The 26,955-nt window shown below is 43.5% G+C and overlaps 1 protein-coding gene across 1 annotated transcript in view; it reads left to right on the top strand.

Annotated features, from left to right (window-relative positions):
- The window catches only part of ntn4 (netrin 4), a 30,803-nt gene extending 6,614 nt beyond the window's left edge, over positions 1 to 24,189 (top strand). The window contains exons 3-10 of the mRNA XM_049566847.1: positions 3,870 to 4,148; positions 12,135 to 12,261; positions 13,148 to 13,333; positions 19,947 to 20,160; positions 21,655 to 21,749; positions 22,156 to 22,224; positions 22,315 to 22,488; positions 23,580 to 24,189. Of these exons, the coding sequence (XP_049422804.1) occupies positions 3,870 to 4,148; positions 12,135 to 12,261; positions 13,148 to 13,333; positions 19,947 to 20,160; positions 21,655 to 21,749; positions 22,156 to 22,224; positions 22,315 to 22,488; positions 23,580 to 23,719 (1,284 nt within the window). The 3' untranslated portion in view covers positions 23,720 to 24,189. The remainder of the gene's footprint in view (positions 1 to 3,869; positions 4,149 to 12,134; positions 12,262 to 13,147; positions 13,334 to 19,946; positions 20,161 to 21,654; positions 21,750 to 22,155; positions 22,225 to 22,314; positions 22,489 to 23,579) is intronic.
- The last annotated feature ends 2,766 nt before the right edge of the window (positions 24,190 to 26,955 follow it).

The following is a 26,955-nucleotide window of genomic DNA, read 5'->3' as shown; positions in this document are numbered from 1 at the left end:
CAGCGTGGTATGAGTTACTGTTGGCTTAGGTGAACAGGTGGCAGGTATTCTCAGCTTTCTGCCTATCCTCTTTCTCCCGCAGCAAACATAAAAAGCATGTCATCTCTTGCACTGAAAGCTCTCTGTGTTCACCTGTAATGTGGGAAAAGATTGTCTGTGTGTGTGAGTGTGTGTGTGTGTGTGTGTGTGAGCTGAGTTTTCTTGTCTTATTTATGAGGTCAGCTGGGCTGGAAGAATGTGAGTGTTTGTTGTAGAGACTGACCTCCTTAGGGAAGAGAGCGAGGCAGACCAGCCAACACACATATCCTTTCTCTTTTTCACAGTTCCTCGAACACACACACACACACACACACACACACACACACTTGCCGTGCCCTTTCAGATAAACACATACAGTCGGCTCTCCGTCTGTCTGCTGGGAAGGAAGTGCCGTTGCTCTGATGGATGTTGGTACTGTTGGCTAGACACCCATCCCCCCTCTCTGTTTCCCTCTCTCTGTCTTTCTCCTTCCATCAATGCCCATTGTGCCTGTTTACCAGATTACAGTTCACAGTGCTTTGATGGAATTACGCCTATTTAAGCCGGACTTACTTTTTTTTTCAGCCTCAAGTGGACACATGGCCCACAGTGAACCCACTGCCTCAGGACGCAGGTGGACAAAGTTTAAATGTGGTTAAAGTGGCTTTTTGACCTCCATGTTTATACTGACTGGTGGCTTCCAAAGAGCAAAGGTTCTCAGCAGTGACAGTGAGAGCTTAAAACATTTTCTTCTGCATTTGTAAATTCAATTAAAGTCAAAGGCTCCCTGTGGAGTTGTCTTGTAAACAGATGCCAGTATGAATGTTTACAGTCTGTGTTTCTCACCAAAACACAGCGTATATCCCTGAGGCCCAACAAACCCGATGAATGCATTTCCTGTTTCCATAAACATTTGCAAAGTATTTTGAAAACGGCATCATTTATCACAGTTGGCCATCTATGAGTCCTATTTTTTACTGTGGTTTGTTGGGACATTGCTTCGTTTTTATGCATGTTACCACCAACAACCGTGGATCCATGAAAGAGTGTGAAAAAGAATATGTGTTGCGTGCCTGTACATGTGCACTGCGTCCTTGTTTGAAAGTACAAATAGAGTTTGAGATTAAAAAAAAAAAAATCGAGGACCCGTTATTTAAAAACAAGCAGCAACCTCCGGGGCTGAGTAATGAAGCCAACGCGGAAGTGCCAAAAACAGCAGTTCTTTGAATGGCTGCTTGAGGCTGGCTCCAGAAACGAGTCAATCCCCACAGACCCCAATGTTAAAATAATCAGCTTTACAATAGGAATAAACATGTTTACAACCTGGTACAAAAAATGATTTTCGTTTCTGTAGCTAACTTTGTGCGGCATCACCGCAGTCTAATGCAGGATTTATACTTCTGCGTCAAATCGACGCCATACCTTTGGCGTAGGCTCTTCATTGATGTAGTGGAAACCAGACCATCCATGATGTTGAACTTGACACACCAGAAAAAAACCCAGAAGGGGATACTCATCCGCTGCAGCTGAATACAACCCTGGTCATCTGGCAAAGAGAAAGGAGTCTATGACTTATTTTTAACAGGTTTCCCCAAGTGTAAAAAAACCCCCACTTACATGCACTTATTTTGGTGGAAAAAAGGTATATGAGTCAGATCCGTCCTTCACTACTCCACAGCTCCACCCTCTCATCCATTATGGTAATTTCTGGCTCTAAAAAAATCAAGATGGCGACAACAGAAATACTGAACTTGAAACTTCAGAGTTCACAAACCAATGGGTGACGCCACGCTAGCTACATTCATTATTTTATCCAGTCTATGGTTAAAACATTGCTCAATAGTGGCATCAGTGGTTAAGAAACTCCACCACACCACGGCTCGTCTCACTCGTGCAAGAGATGCACAGTCATTCAAAGTATTTTTTTCTGCTGCAAGAGAACACTTTTTACTGTAGTTTACAATTAATGACATCCTCTTGCAACTCAGACAATGAGTTCAAATAATTGAGGAAAGTGAAAATGCCGACGATAATGTCGATAAGAAGTTGAATGTGCGCTGTTGTCTTTTAAAATTGTTTAAAAAGCAAGAAACAGTTAAACAGCAGCTTGCCATTTTCCACAGGATTTTGTCATATTGTTAAATTTAGAAAAACATAAATGAACACAGAGAAAATTCCTGGATTCCCATAAAACCCATTAAGGAGTCTTAGCGAGACTTTCATTCATTGAGGGTTCAGATTAACATAAACCTGGGTCTCATCAGCGTATTTGTGAACACTAATATTTTGTCTCCACATTCAAAGGAAAACTACGAGGCGTCACTGTGTAGTAAAAGCTCCACGATGGCCTTGTGTGGAATTTGTGTAGTGTAAAGGAAGCCTCGACACTCATGTCTATGTGCATGCCAGCGTGGTTGTGTGTGTGTGCTGGTGTTGCTGTGGTGTCACCGGGCTGTCGCGGCCCTTTTGTGCAGCCCTGAGTTATGTGAAGCTGGATCTCCGTCCCCGTCTTTGTCTGGCCCTGCTCTCCGTGGTCTCCTGCGGACCGGCGCCCCTCGTCCTATTTGTCGTGTTCTCTTAATTGTGGACCACAATGCCGTGACCCCGTGACCTTTTCCAACAACAGGGAAATTAATAGTGCTCCTCCCATCACACTCTCGGCCAGTCAGTCAGCCAATGAGGGAGCCATATGGGGTCTTTCTGCTTGCATCTCACTTCAACCAAAGAAAACAGACTCACATAAACACACACTCGTCCAATGATATCAATGACAGCCAACGACAACAACACACACTTTGTATAGAGACACACTACAAACACACACATTTCTTTCACAGCAAGAGCCTGGGCAACATTTTCACCCCGACAACAGCAGCGGTGTTGGTTGCTATTGGCAGCAGTAGCTATGGCGATGGCAGCCTATAAAGGGATCTTCGATTTGAAGGATGTCCAGGGACCAGACAGGGAGGGAGAGTGAGGGGGAGAAAGACTGTGTGCACTCAGTTAAGGACACCCAGCACCCTCATGGTCACGTGAGGATGTAGTCAATGATGGGGAGGTGTGAGGTCATAGTTTAGTGCACAATGATACCAAAACAAACCCCCTGTTAACATGATAGATGTAGTGACATGAGTAGCATCAATGAATCTGAATCTGAATTGTGTTGCTGCATACTCCTGTCTACTGCCTGTAAATCATGAAGTGAGGCTGCAAGAAAGAACAGCGTCCATCTTCTCTTTTGTTCTCTGCACTCTGCCTGTATTTTCCTATTTTCTCCTTATTTCGCTGCTGTCAAGATGTTTCTGGGCACAGCGTGCAGGTGAAGATGGGACTTAATAAAAAGGTAGAGACCAGGTGCCAGACCATAAGCAGGGATTCAGGGAGGGCCCATTCACTGGACCTCTTCAGGGTCCTAGCCATTCATGTGGGTGGGCCTGAGATCAATTCAGTCTGGCAACTTAAACATGGACCGATTTTCAAACTTACAAACATAATGGACTGCACAGATTTGCAACTGCACAGCCAAATTTTGAAGAAATTTGTCCCAGTTTCCTCTTTGAAAAAAACAGGCAGTGACTGCCATGTTTCTCCAGGCAGGTGTTAAAATGACACGTCTCAAAAATTGCTTATTGAGTTTCTTGAGATCACAATAAGCCAACTAAAACTACAAGTCTGTCTTTGTTAACAGAGGCTAACAGAGGTGATGTTTATTCAGATTGCAGGCTTCTGACGTCTCTTTTGCTGCCTGGAAAATTAGCACAAACTACCCATGGGAACTTTTGCCCATAAATATCAGAAGGTAACACAATTTGAAATACTACAGCAGATCTCTCTCTATCTCTGATCAACAGGTGATCTACCGCACTCTCCCAAAGTGGGAATCCCTGGATCCGTTCGGGGCGGAGGGCCAGCAGCAGTTGAGGGTGACCAACATCCGAATCCGACTGCTGAAGCAGCAGCCATGTCCCTGCCAGGCCAAAGACCTCGCCTCCTCCAACGAAGCTCTTCCCACTCAACACTTCGCCATCTACGACCTGATAGTGAAGGGAAGCTGCTTCTGTAACGGACACGCCGAGCAGTGTGTTCCTGCAGCGGGGTACCAGCCCATCAGAGACCGCACCAACCATGTGGTAAGAGAGGAGCACTGAGTGAGTGTATCAGCTGATCATTCAAGAGGTTTTTTTACGATAAAAGTGCTGGGGGGCATTGTCACCTCACAGCAAGACGGTTTGGGCTTCGAATCCACCGGCCGGCTGGAGCCCCTCTGTGTGAAGTGTGCATGTTCTCCCTGTGTCACCTTCTACAGGGTTGTTTCTTATGTATTACATGCACCACATATTTTCATTACTGCCCCCTGCAGGAATGTGTAATGGCATCACCCACATGTTTGAGCAGGTACATGTGAATGAGCAGGAGATACAAACAAAATGTGAAATGGCCAAACAAACTCATGCGCCACTAGTGGTCAAAAACTCTATAGGGTACCTTTACATTTTGAAATTTAACTTTAATACTATTGCCATACTGTCATTGCTTGAATGTTCAATTTGACCTTTAGATCTTTCTCTGAAAAAACTAGGACGTGTTAAGATTAAGATTTGTTTTGGGGTTGTTTTGTTTACCAAGAAACTACCAATACTCGTATTTCCAATGCAAATAAGCTGATTTGAATCCTTGATGCCGTGAGACGAACGCACCACTCTCTCTTCACTCTGCCTTTGTTCTGACGTACAGACATTTCTTTCACTGGCTTTGTTATTTCTCGTGAAGTAATCACACCCCATGGGCAGGCTTTTCCCTTGTTCTAAGGAAGATTATAAGGCTTGATACTCAGAGACTAAACAGCTTGTTCACTTTGCGTTGACAGTCGTCTTAATAACAGAGTAAAGAACGGCGGTTCACCTTTCTCTCATGCTCCCTCTGTTCTTCTGGCTCTGTCCGCTCAGATAATCAGCTGCCTTTCCTGTTCATACCAAACACAAGAGATGCAGATATTGATTCAAGGGTTAATGATGGTGCTGATGTGTTAATGAAGGTGTGAACAGACACAGGCGGTTCTGGATTGTTGTTCCTGGAGAAGTGTTGGAGAGTTTATGCTCCTATCGCAACCATCTCAACAAACACAAACGTCTGTTCTGCTGTAATCAGCGAGGCTAGGAAAGCGAGAGTCAACAAGGAGTTTCCCTCACAACTTACATAAGCAAAGACATTTAGACAGATAAACAATAGTGCTACATCCGTACATACAGGAGGAAAGCCTGACTTGTGTGGGATGTTTGAGACTGATAGCGAGTTTACACTGGTTTAGATTACATTTGTGTTTCTACACAAACACCCAACAAAACACACGGATATCTTGTTTTTAAAGATTTGTAAACATGATATGTACTGAAATAAATGTTTGGAAAACACATTTCTCTCTGACTGACAACTTATGTAATGGTGTCACTTGTTGTCATCTAGCTCCAGTGGTGGAAGAAGTGCTCAGATCTTGCACATACCAGTGCAGTAAAAGTCAGACCAGATCAAATGCCTACTGCTCTTGATTGGTCAGAATCTCCATGTGAGAACAATCCAGGAAGTAAAGCAAATGTTGAAGAAGAGTACACTTGCAAGATAAATGTGACACTTTCTAATGTCACAATGGAGGGACAACTACGCAGGTTGATTTTAGCGCTGCTCATCGTGGACTATATTGCTGTCATTGTTCATTTTAGTCAAACCATACAGTTTGAAAACGAGGCGCGGCTCCAACTAGAAAACAATGTTTTGATGCATTGGATGTGCTGAATGTGCATATTAAGGCAGTACAGGAGGAGGTGCACATTAATAATCCTCCAGGACTGTAACATGCTCATGTTTAACCCAAACAATGTGTCATGTGACTGCAGTTGCTTCACATCCAGGTCAGAACACCTTCTCACCACAAATGAACCGCACCAGAGTTCGTTTGTAACCTGACCGAGACCACCTCTTCAAGAAGGTCTCGGTCCGGTTGTTCTGGTGCACACCTGAGTGTGATTGCTGTGTTCACACCTGCCCAAACGAACCGCACTGAGGGGGCAAACGAACTTGAGTTCAATTGAACCGAACCAAACAGGGCAAGTGTGAAAGCACCCTTGGTGTATATTATATTTAGAGTATTTTCACAGCTTTACCTTGCTGTCAGACAGCGATTTCTGACAAGGAACTGAAGCTGTTATTGGTCTCTTCAGTTCCACACAGGACCCACAGGATTTGTCCATTATATTTTGTAGTAATAATAGAATCTGCAAAGTAACTAAAGCTATCAAATAAACGTAGTGGAGTATACACATAAAGTAGCAGAACATGTTAATACTCAACTAACGTAAAAGTACTTTCTGGTCTGTTTGCCATCCTGTAAGTCAGTTAGTACATGACATGATTCAATGACATATTCTGTACCGTATCAGATTCAATAAATTGCATTCTGACAAGCAGCTGATACGAAGCAGATGAAAATGTTTGGTGTAACGTGATTAATGAATGAGACGATTCATGTGTTTTCTTTGCAGATACCAGTGTTTTCTCATAATGAAGCTGTTGATAGCTGATTTATTAGACGCAGTCTCTAAATCTTAAAATCTGACTATTTTCATGCCAAGAAATTCCAAGTGGCTCTACGGCGTGTTTTCATCAGGATATCCTTCTTTTGAGGGCAGCAAATCTCCTGAAACAGTCTTCACACCACGGGGCTGTGAGAACCTCCTCTACACGCCAGAGAAATAATAATAACAATATTTAATAATACATCATGTTAATGCTTCCTTGCATGTCTGACATTCATTTGTCATCACAAGTATTAGTCCAACTGCACCTGAGAGTTCAAGTTTGACCAGTAAATCCTTCTTAACCGTCCTCACAACATTACCTCAGGTCATCGGAGCGTCGTTCTGCCGTGTGCCATGCAGGCAGCGTTCAGTAAACACACAGATGTTATATAAGTGACTGTTCCAGCAGTTTTATCAGCAGTTTGTTTTGTGTCTCTGTTTCGACTGAGAGCCGCCGTTTATGACAAAACCCAAACAAACAGAGCTGCACAAGATGGAAGATGAGGGCAGAGATTACCGATCGCTCAGGGAAGGGCGTGTGCAGCAATGAAAGGAGTACTCAGGTCCTTTACTTCAGTAAACGTACTAATAACACACTGTGCAAATACTTCAACATGAGTAAAAGTCCTGCATCGAAAACCCTGTGTAAAAGTATGTAGGTATTGACTGTGTAGTGAAATGTTCCCTGTCAGTGTTTTACTATTATATCTGATGTTTTTGGATTCATATTTTGCATTTTACTGCTGTAGATGTTTGAGGTTGGGCTCATTTTAACTCCTTTATACATTGCTGGGTAGTTTAATCTCAACCCAGTCTCACATCAAAATGTGTAACAGCCATGTTAGTCCATTAGCTTCACAATTATTACCCTAAAATTGTGAGATGCCTACATTTTTTGGCCTATTCTTTTCTATTAGCCTGCGTCCTCGTCATGTCAATGCCCAGCGTCTTTCTTTGAAGCAGAAGAAATGGCGGACGTTTGATCTGTTGTCTGTTGAAAATGCAATATTTAAAGATAGGCAGTAGAATGAAGCACATCCATGGCACACAGTCCAAAATAGTAGTTAGATGTGCCATTTCTGCCGACAGCACAAACCAGGAGGATCATGGGTAATGTAGCCTTCTGCTATGAGTAGGTATAACTGCAGCTGGAGCAGATACATGCCCTTCCTTCTTGCTACAGCTCACCCAGCATACCTACACGTCAGTACGTGATCAGCCGCCTTCACTCTGTGGCCCGGAAGCGGACGTTCCGATGAAATTGCTAAGTTAGCAATTGGCTAGCTATGAAGTATTACGTTAAAAGAGAGGTGGTTAAGGCAGAGAACGCTGCTAAACTAGCTGTGTCCCTGTCAGGGGCTGCAGCCTTCGAAGGCTGCATTTGAAGACCGATTGCGTCACATTGGCGTGACCAAGGCCGTCCCATTTTGAAGACTCGGCCGGGAAATGCAGCCTTCTTTCGCAAAATTTGGAGGATGCCACAGATGCATCCTTCATTGCCCAGCCTATCCCAACATGCATTGCGCGCCTGTGACGATTATATATATATTGAGTTAAGTTAACTAACCGTTGTTAACTAGCTAACGGTTGACTGTTGCTAACGTTACTATTAGCTAAAAGCACACAGCTTAAACAATCTTAATTTAATAAGTTTACCTGAAAACAGTCCATCAGCCTGAAATATATCATACAGTGATTCAAACAACACACCAGCTACGTTGGTTTAGCATAGCAACCACCATAGCAACAATAGAAAATGTTGTATTCCAACAATTTTCTGACGAGGCCTGAAATAATCTCCATAATAACCAATAAACTTAACATCATGAACATTCTCTGAAGGAAGATTGTGAAAATACAAGGCACATTTCTCACTGGAAATGCTTTCAAAATGCATTTTAATGCTGAAGTTATCTTAAAATATTATATTTTTTACTGACACCATAATAAATGTCCACCTTTTTTGTCAGTGTTTTCAAAAAATACATTTGCCTGTCACATGATGAGGACGAAGGTCAGTAGAAAAGAATTTTCTCAATACATAAAGATTTTTGGGCTCCCCAGGGTGTCTTCCTATACACTAAGTATAGGGTGCAGCATTATGTTATTGTACAGTGTTTGGTCTGCTACATGTTAGGCATGTGAGCTTAAGCATGCAGTGTTTTGTCTGCTTTTAGAGTGTGTGTGTGTGTACGGTAATAATCAGCGGTGAAAGTGGCCCTCAGATACGTCGAGTCATTACTGCTCAGACACTGTGAGACTAAAAGACCAGTTTGTTTGTTGTTGTTGTTTTGTGCTCCTGTGCCCCCACATGGGGATTTTTGCGGTTCAGGGTCATTACACTGTCTGTTAGTTAGCTACAAAGCCAACACACACACACACACACACACACACACACACACAATGACATATGGACAGTTACTGAAGCATTAACAGCAATTAGGCCAGTCAGGACGTGTGTGTTTGCTTTAATACAATCTGTCCGTCTCTCTTACTGTCTTGCTTTTCATTTATGTCACTTACGTCTTCTTTATGTTTTTGACTCATTCATCTTGCACATTCTCAGTCTCTCTTCTAAAGACACGACACTCCGCCTGTCTTTATGCCTCTGTGCCAGTGATAGCCATGGCCGGAGGCATTATGTGTTTGGGTTGTTTGTCCCATTCTCATGAACATGATACCTCGAGAACACTTCAAGGGGATTTCTTCAAGTTTGCAAGTTTCCACTTGGACTCAGTGATGAACGATGTGATTGTGTTTGGTGGTCAAAGGTTAAGGTCACTGTGACCTTACATCTGTCCCATTCCTTTCTCATTCTTAGACAATCTGGTTTAAATACATATACTACTTTTCACATCGTCAACTCATGCACTGAGTAACACACCAGACAACTCACCTTAAGTTGCTGGTAGCTGCTTGTAGTAGCTTTTTTTTCCCTCGGTACGCAGCTAGCTTTAGTTGACCTATGTATGTAAATTTGCCACTGTAGGAACAGTGGTTGCATAAAGCTTCAAAATGAGCCACGACTTGTCATGGGGAGGGTTCGTGCCTCAAGCAAGGGAGTTCAAGTATCTTGAGGGAGTTCAAGGTCTTGTTCATGCGTGAGGGTAGAATGGAGTGCGAGATGGCTTTGGCGGTTTGGTGCGACGTCTGCAGTGATGCAGGCACTGTGCCGGACCGTTGTGGTGAAGAGGGAGCTGAGCCAGAGGGCGAAGCTTTCGATTTACTGGTCCATCTACGTCCCAACCCTCACCTATGGTCATGAGCTCTGGGTAGTGACCAAAAGAATGAGATTGTGGATACAAGCGGCCAAAATGAGTTTCCTCCGTGGGGTGTCTGGGTCAGTCTTAGAGATAGGGTGAGGAGCTCAGACATCTGGAGGGAGCTTCTTCGCGTTGAAAGGGGTCAGTTGAGGTGGTTCTGGCATCTGATCAGGATCCTCCTGGGCGCCTCCTGTTAGAGGTGTTCTGAGCACCTCCCACTGGTAGGAGGCCCCGGGGCAGACCCAGAACACACTGGAGGGATTACATATCTCATCTGGCCTGGGAACGCCTTTGGGTCCCCAGGAGGAGCTGGAAAGTGTTGCTGGGGAGAGAGACGTCTGGGGTGCTTTGCGTGGCCTGCTGCCCCCGACCCGGCCCCAGAGAATCGGATGAAGATGGATGGATGGATGGATTAATAATTTCTATAATAAAAAATCGATTCTTGGAGTCTGTGTATCGATACGATATCGCCACGCAAAAATATCACAAAACTATGCTGTATTGATTTTCTTTCCTCCATCATCGTCATCGGCGATCACCTGAAGTCAAGTATGATGTTCCTCCCTGGCTGTCCTTGTTGTGGTTCTTCAGATGGCTGAAGAGGCCAATTCTGGAGCCACAAACTTTCTTGCAGTGTGGGCATGGATGTTGGGTGCTGGCGGTGGGATGTGTGGGGGCCTGCTTGGTGGAGAGCCTCTCCTTCCTCTGCTGCTGCCTGATTCTGGCAGCCTGTTGGAGATGATCTTCATGGAAAGTGGCACCTTTATGCAGGCAGTTTCTCCATGCAGGTCTTTGACTGGCAGTAGCTTCCCAGTTTGAGCTGTTGATGTTGAATTTTTTGAGACTGGTTCTAATGTTGTCTTTTTCTGGCCTCCTGGTGCACGTTGACCGATGGAGAGTTCAGAGTAGAGGACTTGTTTTGGAGGGTGCCCAAGCTGCAGAATTTAAGGCTTTAAGCTTACGATTGTGTCCTTGTTAAGATCTTCGTTGTCACTTGTTTATTTATAATGGTCACGGAAACAGTAAGAACATTACGGAGCAGAAGTTTTAAGATTCCAACATTATCTGTTTGCTATCAGTGACTTCCAGAAACATTTCTATCAGCTCTCAGCATCACACATCAGTCCGGCTCTACTGTGTCCTGTGAATGACAGAGTTTACATGGTTGCGTGTGTGCAACTCTCAGTGTGTACATGTGTTAATTGTCCCGTATCACGGTATGGTAAACATGTGAAATGGGTTGAAATACCAGCTGTCTGGACCCGCGCCAGCTGCTGCTGCTGCCCTCTTTCTCTTCTTCTATGTTTTTTTCTTTTTCCGCGCCCCTCGTTTCTCTCCACTCGTTTCCACTTTTCCATTAATTACTTCTTCTTTTTCATTTTTGTGATATGTGTCATTAGGTCTCCTGCCGCCTATTTACCCGGACCTCTCATTTATGCAATTGCTCCCCTTATTAGTGTGATTGAAATGGTGTGTGTGAGATCAGTCATGTGTGTTCACCTCTACATTGCAAGACTGATCTGGGGTCAGGTCATGCAGAGAACATGTTGTATTCTATAGCATGTGGATGTGTTTAACTCTGTGCTCAGTGCAGTGTGTGAATCCGAGCTGTCACACACCGTGGGAAACAATCGCAAGAATCGGTGTGTGTCCTTGTGCGTTTGCAGTTATTTTCTGTGGCAATCAGTGTGTGTGTCTACCTCTGCGATGGTTGTATAATAGCGTGTGTGTCCGTCCTACATTACAGTTGCACGGTGTAACGCAAACAAATAAAGAGCTTCCTCAGATGCCTTGCCCCCCTCCCTCCCTCCTCTCCTTCAATCATTATCCAGCGTGCATGGCATTCCAGCTCACAGGAATGACAAGGAGATTGTTATTGTGCTCTCAGCGCTGCATACTTGCACTCTTCTCATACACACACACACTCGTAAACGCACACACACAGGCTTTTCAGACCAGAGGCCCGTTCTTGTTTCCAGTGATGAAGCCAAACAATCAATCTCCATTCACTAATTTTCAGGCGAGGCAGTACGAGAGAGGGGAAGAGATGGAGTGAGAGGAAGTGGAGAAAAGCAGAGAGTGAGTCACACAAAATGAGAAAGAGAAGAAGAAACAGAGAGCGTGAAACCTAATAGGAAGCCCTAACATGCTTGTCCTCACGTGGGAACCTTTCCTCTTCATCACACTGACCTCTTTGTTCCTCCCATCCTTCCATCTCGACCTCTGTCTATCAGTTTTGCTTGTTGCTAATGACCTCTCTCTGTCTTCCTCTTTGTCTCAGGTCCATGGGAAGTGTGTGTGCAGACACAACACTGCAGGTGATCACTGCGAGCGCTGCTCTCCTCTCTACAACGACCGACCCTGGCAGCCCGCTGACGGACTGACGGGCGCTCCACACGAATGTCGGAGTGAGTCAAACAAACACAGTCACACCTTTTCCACCACAGGAACTTAAAACAATCACCATGTATCCCTTTTTACTTAGTTTAAATCCCTCCCTCCCCAGTCAAGAATGTGTTATTCTTATGTTTATGTCCCCTAAAATGTCCGACCTTGACTATACTGGCTTGTATCTGTGGAAAGTTTGTCACCAGGGAGGTATTCACATTCCTCTACATTACACTATCTGTTCACTTCCCTTAAAGCCTGTTTCAAACTGCACAAGGCCCCAAAACTTCAACTCAGAGCAGAAAAACACCCCACATCATCTCTTTTTTCCACTGCCCAATCAGATGATTTGAGAGGCGGGCCTTCTGAGGTGGTCACGACAACAAGTTTACAGTTGGCAAACAATGGAGGAGAAACTGGTGGTAGCGGTTGCTGGATACCCAGAGCTATACGGCCCGACGATAGAGAGCAGGTTGTCAAACTGCCCCTGAGTCATCCTAAAATATGCCTGGAAACAGCCATCATGGAGGAGAAGCTCCTGGACCAACTGGTGGTACTCCCCATGACCCACCCTCTTTTTTAGGGTCTCATGATTATGTATCTCATCTGGCCTGGGAACACCTTGGGTCCCCTAGAAGGAGCTGGAAAGCGTTGTTGGGGAGAGGGACGTCTGGAATACTTTGCCCCCCACGACTCGGCCCGGGATAAGCGGTTGAAGATAGATAGATAGATGGATGGATGCAAATATGTACCGAATTCAAATAAAATGTCTCACTGAAGTCATTTTAAATTCAGTGCTTCTCCTAGAAAATCCACCGATAAATATATAACCAATGTGAACGCTGTATTTTAGTCCAAAGCTGCAGTGGCTGACAGTTCCTGTTGGTTTCCTCCCTCTCACACCAGAGTGTAAATGTAACGGACACGCTCAGAGCTGCCGTTTTGACTGGACGGCATGGCGTGAGTCTGGCCAGCGCAGCGGAGGCGTGTGTGACTGTCTGCACAACACAGAGGGACGTCAGTGTCAGAAATGCAAAGCAGGCTTCTACAGAGACCCACAGAGACCACAGACGGCCCCCGACTCCTGCAAACGTAAGATACTAACACACACGTCACATCTTTCTAAACGCTGTAGAGGGCATATAGAAAATCCTCATAATGCAGGACTACACCAGCAGGTGACTTGTGACTAATATTTTTTCAACCTGACCACATAATATATGCCCTCATTAAGCAGTCTTTCTTCGACTCGGCCCTAGTTGGTGCCTGTTTGCATGAGATCAGCTCAGGAATTTCACCTGTGTATATTAGATGCAGGGACGTATCCATCATTCTTTGCAAACCGCGACGTGTAGAACACATTGTAAAAATGTCATAATGCAAAATTAATCACATCAGTGTTGACAAAATGTTGCTGGTGTGAATCATAACATCAACCTCATACACACCACACTGGCACAGTGTCTCACTCTTACAAGGAATGCTGAGGACTGAGATCGCAAGCTGGGACGTGCTGGATAACTCTGATACCTGATGGGCACCTGGCCCTGTGTGTGTTTGTGTGTGTGTGTGTGTGTGTGAGACAGCAGACGGCCCATGCTCCAGCCAACGTTTACACCGTAGTTAATCATCAGATGGTGGCATTCCTTCGTCCTGACTCAAAGCTCGACACAAACACACACACCCCTGCATGTCCATCTCAGGCTTGTTTTGCCATTTTTCATGTTTGACTCAGAGCTCGAGTAGCTTCAGGGTAATCATTGGTAGTAGTGTGTGAGGGTCCTCTGTCTGTGTGTGTGTGTGTGTGTGTGTATGTGTGAGCAGCGTGCTGCCCTCCGGTGATGAGACGAGTCTTAAGTAAACACGCGATAGTCATCCGTAAACACAGAGCAGTGGCTACATTCCCCGTCTGATTATGTGTCAGATTTGACCCAGTCAGCTTAGTCCTGCAGGTATGCTGGACTCACCCACAGTTACTACATCAGTATGTGTGTGTGTTCATGTAGGCACACCCGTTGAATTTAAAACAACTTTCAAATTGCACCAAACCATTCAAAAACATCTCGGGGGGAGAATGTTGGCTAACAGCCCAGTTGTGATAGAGATTATATAACAGAAATTTAAACATTTCTCAGGAAATGTTTAAATTTTTACACCCCTCAACCCAACCCACCACCTCCTATATCTCCATAAACAAGTAAATAATACAAAAATAATAATTAATAGGAGTAGATTACAACAGTCAAGTCTACAGCAATGCTAGCAGCTCAAAGAGGCTGTACTACGAGATAAATGCTAACATTAGCATGTGATAAGCAGGTATGATGTTTAACGTGTTATTTTAGCGTGTTAACTTACTAACATTAGCTTAATTAGCTAATGTTAGCATGTTAACATGTGGAACTTAGTACAACTTTCATCTGTACTTTGTGTTTGGTGCTAATTAAATTAGCACCAAACACAAAGTACAACTTTGACTTACGGGAATGCCATTAGTTCTGAGGTATCTGGTCATAAAACAAAGTATTTGACCAACAGAAATTTTGATGTGATGGGGCACCAGAGTTATAACTGTTCATCCTGAGGGGGACATGAATAATCTGAACTAAATTTCATGACAATTCATCCAATAATTACTGACATATTTCACTCAAACTCACAAATGTGAACCTCATTTGCTAATTATTAGCAAAAGTTAGCATGCTAACATGCAATTCACTGAAAGCCTTTACTCACCGGCCCTGTTTTTTCAGTGCAATTACTTTCGCAAAGAATATTGTGTGGCAAAAAGGGACATAATATTATAATATTGAACATTTCACTAAAAGGAAACTCAATAAAATAGGTTTCCTCAGACAGACTGACAGATGTTGCTCTGGGTCAGGATCCCAGTAGTTTTCACAAATTTTGACTTTTTCCAGCTTGTTGTTGTTGTTTATTTATGTCACCTCCGATGTGTAACGGTCCTAAGATGGTGGCAAACATTACACCCACCTAGCATCAGCTTGTTAGCATGCTAACGTTAGCTTGTAGCTCATAGGACAGCCTCAAAGAGCTGCTGCTAGCATAACTGTAGACTCTAGTTTTTCGCCATATATCTTTAACCTTGTCACAATCATAAAGCAGGTACACCAACCAGCATAAATACTTTTACTTTTACTTAAAGACTTTTACTTCTTAGTTTGAGCCCAGGCGCTTTGCTTTCTATCTATTCAGGATCTTCTTTGGGAGCAGAGGTATGCCAACATGATACAGCCTCATTGTTCTCCAGTATTTTATTAGTATTGTATTAGTTTATTAGTTTTATCTTATGTCTTTTCCCCATGCCAGCTGAAGACCATAAAACTTTTGGTGTTGATGTCTCAGATAAGATCATAAAAAACTGATGCATCGCCCATTTTGTGAACAGACAGATTGGATTTCAGTGGTTGGGTTGGGTTTCATGTGTGGTTTTTTTTTGTACCTGAACACTCACCTGTGTACGGAGGCTGGGGGGCTAATGATCCCCAATGACAGCTGATGGATAGAAAAAAGGAGCGACAGCATGCTTCGGAGAACCCCTGAGACGAAGGTACAGGTTGTGAAATCCCGCTGACAATGGAGGAATTTCCCTCCGTCGTGAGGAACATTTTTTTCATACCAGGCTCCGAGGGGCCCTGGAAAGAAAACACTCTTGTCAAGCTCGTACACACCAAAACTCTTTAGTGGGGGGATAGTTACAGCGTGTGTTTACATACAGTATGTATGTGTGGGATGTTGCTCAGGCAGGTGTCTTGTCATGTCTCATGAAGCTTTCATTGTCAGAGCTCCTTTAGATTTCCAACACACACACATATCTACACACGAGGCCTCGTGTAGTGACCCCCGTCAACTGCTCATAAATGCTCACGCAGATATGTAAACACACACGCTTACCAAACACATCATCACACGTGTTTTTGCTTTACATGGAACTGAGGTGGTGCTGTAATCTGGGTTAATTATTAATGTGTAGAGGCTGCTCAATAAAGAATCGTGTAGATAAGAGCCTGATACACACACAAGTATACACACACGCACACACAATGTCTTGTAATAGACAATACAGTGTTTGTGTGTCCTGTGTGTGCTTGTGTGCACATCTATAAAGGTGATATCTTTATGATTTTATTGATATGGCGCAGCTCGATTTTATGATAGAGTCTATCTTATCCTTCGTTGCCTCGGCTGATTGGTCAGATAAACTGTCTGGTTTGTAGCTTAGCGAGGTTAAAATGACGTCGCTCTTACAGGCTGAAGACACTGTTGTGCTTCAGCTGCAATTTAGGAAGTCATGTGGGAAACGTGTCATTCCGGATATCTTTTTATTGAGGGATACAGGGAAAAAAATAACATAAAATACAAAATAAATCACATATCATTATTGGAAAAAGGAAAACAAACAATGTAATGCAAAATATTGCTCATGTTTTTTTAAAGTACCTGTTGTTCACGTCTGTTTTTGTCTAACCAGCAGTCCAAAGCATAAATATTTGATGTGCAATACATAGCATCTTTAAAAACATTTAATGCTGTGCTAAATAGTCACAACAGCAGTGTATAGGATTTAGTAGCATCTACTGTTGAGGATTGCAGATTGCAACCAGCTGAAACTTCACCCATGTGCCAAGCGTGAACTCCCAGTTAGAATTCCTTCAGTGTTCACTGTTGAGGAGGTTTTAACCGAGAGCTGAATTATCCACAGAGGTCTCTTCCTCTCCAAAAGAAACGGACTTGTTGATTACAGCTTGTAAAAACACTGAATAAAACAGGTTCATGTTTCAAATCAGTTGTTCTCTGATGCTGTTTGGGTCATTGCAAAGGGGCTGCTAGCGTAGCACCTGCTAATGTGCGCTCAGCGTTTTTTCTCCTATACCTTAATATCCAGACATTCTCGAGGTTTTCACCGCAAGTCAATATATCCACAGAGGTCTCTACCTCTCCAAAACAAACGAACCCGGTGATTTAAAGTGGCAAAAACACAAAATAAAGCAGTTTTACGTTAAAAATCTGTTGTTGTTTTTTTTAGTGCTAATCCGCTTTCTAATTATGGTGGCCGACATGAAAACGCGAATGTCCCTATCTAGAGCTGGTGTTTGGTTTGGCTCGCTCTGGGCTACTGTAGAAACATGGCGGTGCAACATGGCAGACTGTAGAAGGGGACTCACTCCCTATGTAGATATAAACGGCTCATTCTAAGGTAACAAAAACACAACAATGCTTATTTTCAGGTGATCATACACTAAAGAAAACACACTAATTATGTTTATTATATTACACACCAAAGGGCGAGCCAAAATGTCAAGGCACGCCTATATTTATATCTGTGCATAATGGCGTGTTATCACTTGACATAAAACAATAAAAATAACACAGGTAGCTTTCATTTTACTGTCTACTCAGTGGTAGGTCATCTTTGCTGGTGCTTTGTGATAATTTGCTCCATACAATAAAGCAATCCATCGTCTCATGGCTTTCTCCTTTTAAATGTTATCATTACTCACACTGGCTGCCAATCAGGGCTTTAGATGTTTAACACACTTACAATTCCCATGCGCTACCGGCAACAAATAAGTTCCCTGTGAAGGTTTTTTTAATTAAACTGAATTAAATTGCAATTTTTAGCAAGAGTTTGCCTCTTGGACTGGCATCACAGCACCCCAGTGTGCCATGGCACGCCATTTGAGATCCACTGCTTTAAGGTATACTTCAAATATAAAATAATTGGGAAAATTCAAAATACGACACGTGAGGTAAACACACTTAAAGTTGCAAGTTTCTACGAGTGACATGGCTGTATAAATGTCTTATGATTTCATGAACATCTAGCAGAAAACTAGTCTTATAGGTTCCTCAATTTTTAGACAAAAATGGAAATTGAATCATCTACATATTTTATGACGACTGGGCAGTTGTGATCCAGTCGAAAGCTCCAGAACAACCACTAAATGGACCTGCATGTCATCGAGGTCAAAAATGAGCTTTAAATCTCAGCCTTTTATAGACGCGTTTTTCTTGTAGTTATTTTTTGTTTACAGCAGTTGTGGATTTAACATGATGTCATAAGCTTTGGTTTGACAAAACCCAACTTCCCGAACTACTACTATGACTTTTTTTCCTTATAATCTTTAGTCAAACACTGAGAGAGTGCAGAGAGACAGACGGGCCTCTGGGTGTACAGTAAGTAGTTAGAGTCATTTACTGCCAGTCGAGCTTCAAGCATCATTAAACAGCAGAGAAATGGCTCCAAACAACACCCCCTCTTTGTTTCTCCCTCCTCGTCTTCTGCTTCTCCTTCACCACCCCTTCCTCCTCCTCCCCGTCTGCCCCCCCGAAGTAGAGACAGATTTATGGGGGAGGCCTGACACCTCGTCCTGCAAAGGCTCCGGGTCCCAGTGTTGATAACAGCGGAGAGACAGCAGACAGTAGTTTTCTCAGACTGCCAGTGGAAATATGGGTGTGTGTGTACAAGTGTATTGTTTTTGGAGGTTGTTTAAAGAACACCCTATCAGCACACAATTAGAGAGGACATGAGGGAGGGAGAAAGCTGCGTGTGTGTGTGTGTGTGTTTGTGTGTGTGTGCGATAAGAAAAAGAGAGAGGCCTTTGTATTACAAGCTCCTGCAACAATGCCAGACAGACAAATAGAACAACTGATGACTGATGAAACACTGAAGTCCTGGTAATAAAGTGTAGTTTGCAGGTCAGCAGACTGTCAGCGGTAAAGACCTTTAGACTCAGTGCTTGTCTGTGTGACTTCTTTGTTTTCTGAGATATATTTGTATCTTTGCAATATCTGGATTGTTCAGACGATCATGTTCCCCAGAGGATGAGTCCTACTGACTTTTTGTCTGACACAGTTAAGTTTACTTTGTCCAGTACCTTGGTGTATGACCAACTGCCTGCAAAACTAATGACAACTATGACATATTTTAACCAAATATCGTACTTCAAGCAGCAACCTCCAAGAATGAAAAAAAAAAAAGGCGGTGCGAATGTGCCATAAACTCATAAACTGCACTTCCTCTAATGGCCACTTGAGGCTGACCATGCAACAGTGTAAATCCCCATAGACTCCCATGTTAAAATGCCCAACTTTACAGCAAAAATAAACATGTTTTGGCATCTTAAGTTAACTTTTTTTTATAACTCACCCATTTACTTTTTATTGAGGCCCAAAGTTGTGCATATTTAATGGCAGGGCAAGATCAACAAACACACTGAGACACAGGTACACTGATCTGTTATATGGACCATACCGTTATCATCCAGGTGATGATGTTGCACCATTAGGTGAGGCAAATCACAGTCACACAGCTGACAGTGGTTAGATAATCATGCCACAGCATTAGGTTGAGCCAAGAAACAATTTTGAGGCCCTCAGTAAATGTGTTTTATGACAAATAACATGAAAACACGCAGTCCCTGGTTAGATTCGGACCAGAGAGACCTTTGTCAGCTTTCTGTCTCTCTGTCTTACCTGTTCAACTCTCTACTCTCAGCTCTCTAAAAAGTCAAAACCGCCAGAACAAGACTGTGTTGAAAATCACATCTAGAAATCTTGGGGCTTCCAATCACAAAAAAGGATTTTCGAACGACATTTATGATGTAAAGAAATCTCACTAAATCAAAATGTCAAAATGCAACATGTAATACCTTCAAATCTAACCTCACTTTTTCTCTCCCAGCATGCAGCTGTCACCCGTTGGGCTCTATGCCCTTCCACTTGGCCGACGGCTCACTCTGCGACCCCTCCAACGGAAACTGCATCTGCAAGCCTGGAGTCGGCGGAGCCCACTGTGACAGGTGCATGGTGGGATACTGGGGCTTCCATGAGTATGGCTGCCGTCCATGTGACTGTGCAGGAGACTGTGATCCATTTACTGGAGACTGTATGTTTGGGTGAGTAAAAGTTATCCTTTTAGAAATATACACAGATGAAGAGTATCTTACTGATATTTATGTTTTATTTTGTCTAAATCTAAAATCTAAGTAGCACACTATGTAGAACTTGTTGGTATGATTTTTATGTAAATGGTAACATGAGGGAAGAGGATTAATGTGGTGCTTAAAACTCAGTCAGCGACCTGGTACAAATGAATGAAGATAACCGATAGTGTAAACACTGAACTTAATATTAACACTGAGAACCAACTGTAGATCTTCGAATTAGTGGACTTCCTGCCCTACCTCTGAACCACAGCCGCCCATTTTGCGGCTCTTCTAGACTTTCAAAAAGTTACTGGACCAAATGTATTGAATTCCAATAGTGAAACATGTTATTTCTCAGGGTTTGGGATGCTCAAAAAAAAATCAGTATGAACTGATTTACAGATGTCTCTTTCAAGTCTATGGGAAGTCCATGGGAAAAAATCTTTCCGGGCGCAATGGTAGCCTTGGACCAAGACGTTTATTGCATGGTTAATTGCATGAATGTCTTGAAAACAAACCCCATTTTTCGTTTGGGGGTTCCCGGTCTAGACCGATTCACGTCTCCATAAACATTCAAATCAAACATGTAGGCTCTAGCCTTGGACCAAGACGTTCATTGCCTCTTACTACCAATGTGCAATATACCTCCTAACCGCTATAGAGGTGCTGTGGCGCAGTAGAAAGCTGGTGCACTCATTCATTGCAGGACGAAGAAGGGGTGAAGAAAATTTCAAGACATCCGAGATAAAATGCATGTTTAATGAACAATAACGGATATGCAAACACACGGCAACCCCCTGTACACCTTCCTAACATCTGTGCCTATGAGGTGAGTGCATTACATGTTTGATTTGAACGTTTATGGAGACGTGAATCGGTCTAGACCGGGAATCCCCAAATGAAAAACGAGGTTTGTATTCAAGACATTCATGCAATGAACGTCTTGGTCCAAGGCTAGGCCCAGTGGCATCACGCGAAAGACATGAAAGTTTGAATTCCACTTCAGTCCACTTTGTACAATAGCCTTCAAAGCCCTAGGCTTGGGCAGATGGATTATTTTTCATGTTTTCTCATGTTTGTTTTGCCTTCTCGGTCAGCACCAAAATAAGGTCCATTTAGGGCTAGGAAATATGGAGAAAATCAATCGATGTTGTAGGGTTGACCACTGGTGCTTTCATGAAATATTTACATAATGAGATTTTTGATAAATAATCATAAGTGATGTGGATATGATGACTACGTGGGTAAAGACAAATAATAGATACAATTAGAATATTACATCACTGTACTGTGATGCAACCTTTGAAACTAGAAAAAGGCAACAATTCCGACATTACTATATCCAAAATCAAAGATGATATCTAGTGTCATATTGTGATATTGATATATTCCCCAGCCCTAGGTCCATTTAACATTTGTGTAATACAGATTCACATTAACATCCCCATGTCTGTGTTCATGCAGCTCTGATCTAGACCTGTACAACTTAGAGGGAAACTCCAGTGAGCCAGTGAGGATCTTCAGAGTTGACGAACTCTTCTCTGCCCTCCACTACTCAGGTGAGATACAGAGACTGACTGTGTGTGTGTGTGTGTGTGTGTGTCTGTGTGTGTGTGTGTGTGTGTGTTATTCGTCCTCCTCCACAGTCCAGTGACCAAGCATTAATGGTTAAGTAATGAAAGTCTTCATAGGGCCTTAGAAGGACATGGAACAAAGATGGATGTGTATGTGTGTGTGTGCATGGACAGTTTCCAAATGTTCCCTCTCTTAGTTCCCCCCCCAACCATGTAACTGCAGCTTTCATAGGCACATTCCTCACTGGACACACACACTGCTCTGGCATTCTTAGGACGCCATGCACAGTATCTGAGACCACACACACACACACACACACACACACACACACACACACACACACACACATCAGTTATGTTACAAATATTAATCTGTACCTGTCCCCTGCAGAGAAGTGCGAGTGCAAAGAGCAAGCCCTGACCAACAGTAAACTCTTCTGCACCATGAATTATGCATACGGTAGGAACTTTTCGCATTCCTCTCGTCTTTGTCATCGTTCTTTTATGATTATTAACATTACTGACACCTGTGTCTCTACCTGACTCTCAGTCCTAAAGGTGAAAGTCCTGTCAGCCCACGATAAGGGCTCCCACGCCGAGGTGGAGGTCAAAGTTCAGAAGGTGCTCAGTCAGAACACCAAGGTGAAGGTACAGCGGGGTCGGGTGACTCTTTACCCCGAGTCCTGGACCGCACGGGGCTGCACCTGCCCCATCCTCAACCCAGGTCAGACTAACACTCTCCTATGAGTATATCCTCCAGTACAGATCAGAGGTGGAGGTTTTTAAAGGCTGATATCGAGTGTTTATGGTTACAAGTGGTGAAATTCTTCATTGATGACACATAGAGCCTGTTTACACCTGCTATTAACATGCTTCTCGGGTGAGCTGATCACAAGTGGACAGCATGTAAGAGACCACCAAGATGCATTGTGATACAGTCACTCAAACCACTTGACAAGGTGTTCTGTGATGCATTTGACCACATATCTATTGTAGTGTAAACGCTACTTGTCCCCCAACAAGGACTACGTCATCACTGTAGGACATGAGGGTTGTTTTAACCATTTCACAACGAGTTGGACAAAGTGTTGTGTGACTGTCCATCGTTTTGCCCCATGGTAGGAATTTCTAGTGAGCAGCTAGGGATAGTGTGGGTGTAATAACTGTGACCTTCTAGTGTATACAATACAAGTGGTCAGCTGGAAATACATGATAGACCAGGCCCACTGTTGGGGGGTCAAAAGTACAGCTGGGTCATCTGTACTTACATGATAAATTAATTTGGTGTGGTCTAGATTTGACCGCACCAGGTATGACAGGCAAAGCCGACTGTGTTAAACATAACAAGCCCAGCACACCAGCAAATAAGACCCACTACTTGGCTCAGTTTTTAGTCAAAGTGAAGATGTTGGTATCATAAGCTAGACGGCCTAAGGCATCCAGTGGCACCAACCATAATTTGCTATCTTGTTGGGAAGGGACTAAATAATGCTCCAAAGTTACGTTAAATTTTGAAACCCAGAATAATCTGTCTTTTCATGGGATTTGTGGACAATAACAAAAATGTAAAACATTGAAACTCTTCTTGATGATGTACAACAAGATATCCTGATATAAAACAGCAAAATGCAAACTGTTTTAACAAACACATCCCAGCCAATCAGAAAAAGAAGTATTTTCTGAAGCTTTTGCATAAAGGCTGGTAGCCTTGCAGTATACCTAACCTGTTTTGAGAAGTAGTCGGTACTTCATCAAAGCTGAGTGAGGTTTTTAAAACTGAAACAAGTGTCCCTGACCTTCGATGTGATTTCTCAGGTGTGGAGTACCTTGTGGCAGGCCACACGGACCGTAAGCAGAACCGCCTCCTGGTCAACATGAAGAGCTTTGTCAAGCCGTGGAAAGCCAGCTTGGGGCGCAAAGTCCTCACGTTGCTCAAGAAAGACTGCAACTGGTAGGCGGACTGTTAAAACACTGGAGGACAGACGGACACATGGACAACAATGTTGTGGATTTTCCCGTCCTCCAGATGTGGAATAATTGAATTGCACAGGTGTGTGAGCAGGTTTTCAGGGGACGAACTGAGATGATGATGGAAACCCCTTTTAATACTCTGCTGTTGTCCAATGAGAGCTGCACCAGCTACAATTACACAGGACTTTATTTTATTAAGACATATCAAGTCTCGCACATTCCTTTGTAGGACTTCTTTCGCTGTTGCTGCTCAAGGAATTGAGGAATTCAGCGCTTTGGCCAAGGGCTTTCTATTCTGAGTGACTCCCTCTGGACCCACTGTCATACACTAAAACACAAACAAAAACTGAATCTGCTCCTCTCTGCAGCACTTTAGCCTACAATGGACTGAGGGAATATGGACACACAAAGAGAGGAAGATATAACACACACACACACACTAGATGACCCCCCCTGACATGGACTGTGGGTGGAGCCCGTCCAATCCCTATTGTGGTGGACGCACACACAGGCAGCAGTGTGTGTCAGTGTGTGTGTGTGCTGCTTACATAATGTGCAAAGCACCCAGAGTGACGCTAAACAAGCCATACAAGCCACTACAGGTGGATAAATCTTAGCCAGTCCAGGTGTGCCTGTGTTGAAATCAGAGTGAATGGGTTTTACCCCGAACGTGAATGTATTTGCCTGTTTTGCAAATGTGTGTGTGTGTGTGCATGTGAGACAGATAGAGAGAGAGTGTTTGAATGCAGAGGTTTATTATGAGCACAGTCCAGATTCAGTCCAGCTCTTAAGCTTTTCTGTAGGTTTGTGTACACTTTCAAAAACAGCCGTTCCAATGTTTATGATACAGCGTCATGTATACTGATTCATCTCATATTACACTTCATTCAGAAAATCCTTGTTATTCCTTCCTTTGTGCTCTTGTACAGTATTATTTGTATATATCTATATAAATATTATGTTCATCTTTCTCTGTCTGTTTAATTGTTTTTGTATGTGCTAATATTAAAGGATAATTACAACTCTGGTCTTTTTATTGGTTATGATAACGCTGTACTCGCTTTGCTGAGATTTTTGAACAATGCAACATCATTTAACAAACTATAAACATAAGTACACAGGAAGGCAGTCCAGACACTCAAAAAATATATAAACAAGGAAGGAAATATTAAGAAGCCTTTATTATCGTTCATATATTTTTGGAGTGCCTGGATTGCCTTCCTGTGTATCCTGTTGTTCTCCGTTTTCCATGAACACTCGACCTTCAGTTCAGGCAGGAACACTTAAGTCAAAGAAAACTTTATTTCCATCTGCAGTATTATACTTGGCGGTATGGCTCTGTTCTGGGGCCTCTCTGGCTTTCCACAGGCCTACACAGAAAGCCTCTTCCACGCTCCAACGTGTAAAACCTTAAGGGAGAGAGAGAGAACAACGCAAACCACATGCAAACAAGGAGAGAGAGCAAACCTCCCTGCCCTTCCACATGCAAACAGAGAGAGCAAACCTCCCTGCCCTTCCACATGCAAACAAGGAAAGCCTAAGGCAGAAAGGTGAGTTGCAAAGCAGCTTGCAGAGGAAGCAGCAACAGTAGGCAGGCCAGAGCAGTTTAAATAGGGCACCCTGAATGAGATTTACGAATTGGTTGTATAGAAAGGAATCGTGATCTATCAGCTGACTCCCTTCCATCAATCAGTGTGCTTCTTAATCAGTGTGCTGTATTTCTTTTTCTTGCATCTATGTTCTTTTGATGAATTGTGATTTGAACAAAGCAAAACATTCAAATGTAAAAATGAAATAAATATTGCAAGCAACCTTTCCCCCACCCCCCAGAGCCAGTCTGCAACACTAGGGATCTGCCACCCAGCATACAATGCAACGGATCCTGATTCCTGTACCTACGGGTGGTGGGCCTACAGGGCGATGGCTCTATGTTATTTATTCGGCCTGAGCCCAGGGTCTTGTTCACGAGTGAGGATAGAATGTAGCATGAGATCATACTGAAGAGGGAGCTGAGCCAGAAGGTAAAGCTTTCAATTTGCTGGTCCATCTACGTCCCAACCCTCACCTATGGTCATGATCTCTGGGTAGTGACCGAAAGAATGAAATTGTGCATACAAGTTGCCGAAATGAGTTTCCTTGGTGGGGTGGCTAGGCTCAGTCTTAGAGATAGGGTGAGGAGCTCGAACATCTGTAAGGAGCTCGGAGTAGAGCCGCTGCTCCTTTGCATCGAAAGGGGTCAGTTGAGGTGGTTCTGGCATCTGATCAGGATCCTCCTGGGCGCCTCCTGTTAGAGGTGTTCTGGGCAGTTCAACTGCTAGGAGGCCCCGGGGCAGACCCAGAACACACTGGAGGGATTACATATCTCATCTGGCCTGGGAACGCCTCCCCCAGGAGGAGCTGGAAGTGTTGCTGGGGAGAGGAACATCTGGGGTGCTTTGCTTGGCCTGCTGCCCCCACGACCTGGCCCCGGATAAGCGGATAAAAATGGATGGATGGATGGATGGATGGATGGAAGCCAACTTTCCTCCAAATATGGAATGTCTATGGTTATATTTTTGCAGACATAACTTCACACAACTGTTTGCTATGTAAAGATATAGTGGAGTAATGGCATCTTGAGCAGAGAATGAAGTCATGGTCTCTGTCTGTTATGTCATCCAAGCTTCTCTGTTCTTTCTTGTTGTAGACAGTCCATCCAGACATCATCATGTTAGTGCATGTGAGTCCCATGGGTGTATCCCACTGGCTAGCAGATCGCCACCCCCACCACTCTGCACTGCGCTGATATGGTGGTCATATAAATCGAAAAACTGCTGCTTCATTTCACAATCCCAGACAAATCAGTGAACTAGAACTCGGTGAAGTGGGCGGACTCAAACATCTGGATCCGTCCTGTGTCCTTGTTGCCTTACTGCTTGGTCCCTAACACACATCTACAAGACACTTGCCAAACCAATAAAGCTATCATTACATCACCAAACACCACAAAATTAACATCTAAAGCTGTTAGCAAACAAGTCCCAATTCCTGAACTCGGAGCTTCCAGAAAATTTCCACTTACAAGTTCATGAATATCTCAAGAGGGGAGTGTTCATATGGACTCTGACCATAAACACAGCCCCATTTGAATACAGCGTAAAAACAAAACAAAAGAAACAATGGCCGGAACTACAAAAATTAGACCCATGTTGTAATAAATCAAACTTATCTTTTAACAGTT

This window comes from Epinephelus fuscoguttatus, linkage group LG22 (genome assembly GCF_011397635.1).
Source record: "Epinephelus fuscoguttatus linkage group LG22, E.fuscoguttatus.final_Chr_v1".
NCBI classification, from domain to species: domain Eukaryota; kingdom Metazoa; phylum Chordata; class Actinopteri; order Perciformes; family Serranidae; genus Epinephelus; species Epinephelus fuscoguttatus.
This window is presented reverse-complemented; position numbering and strand designations above follow the sequence as displayed.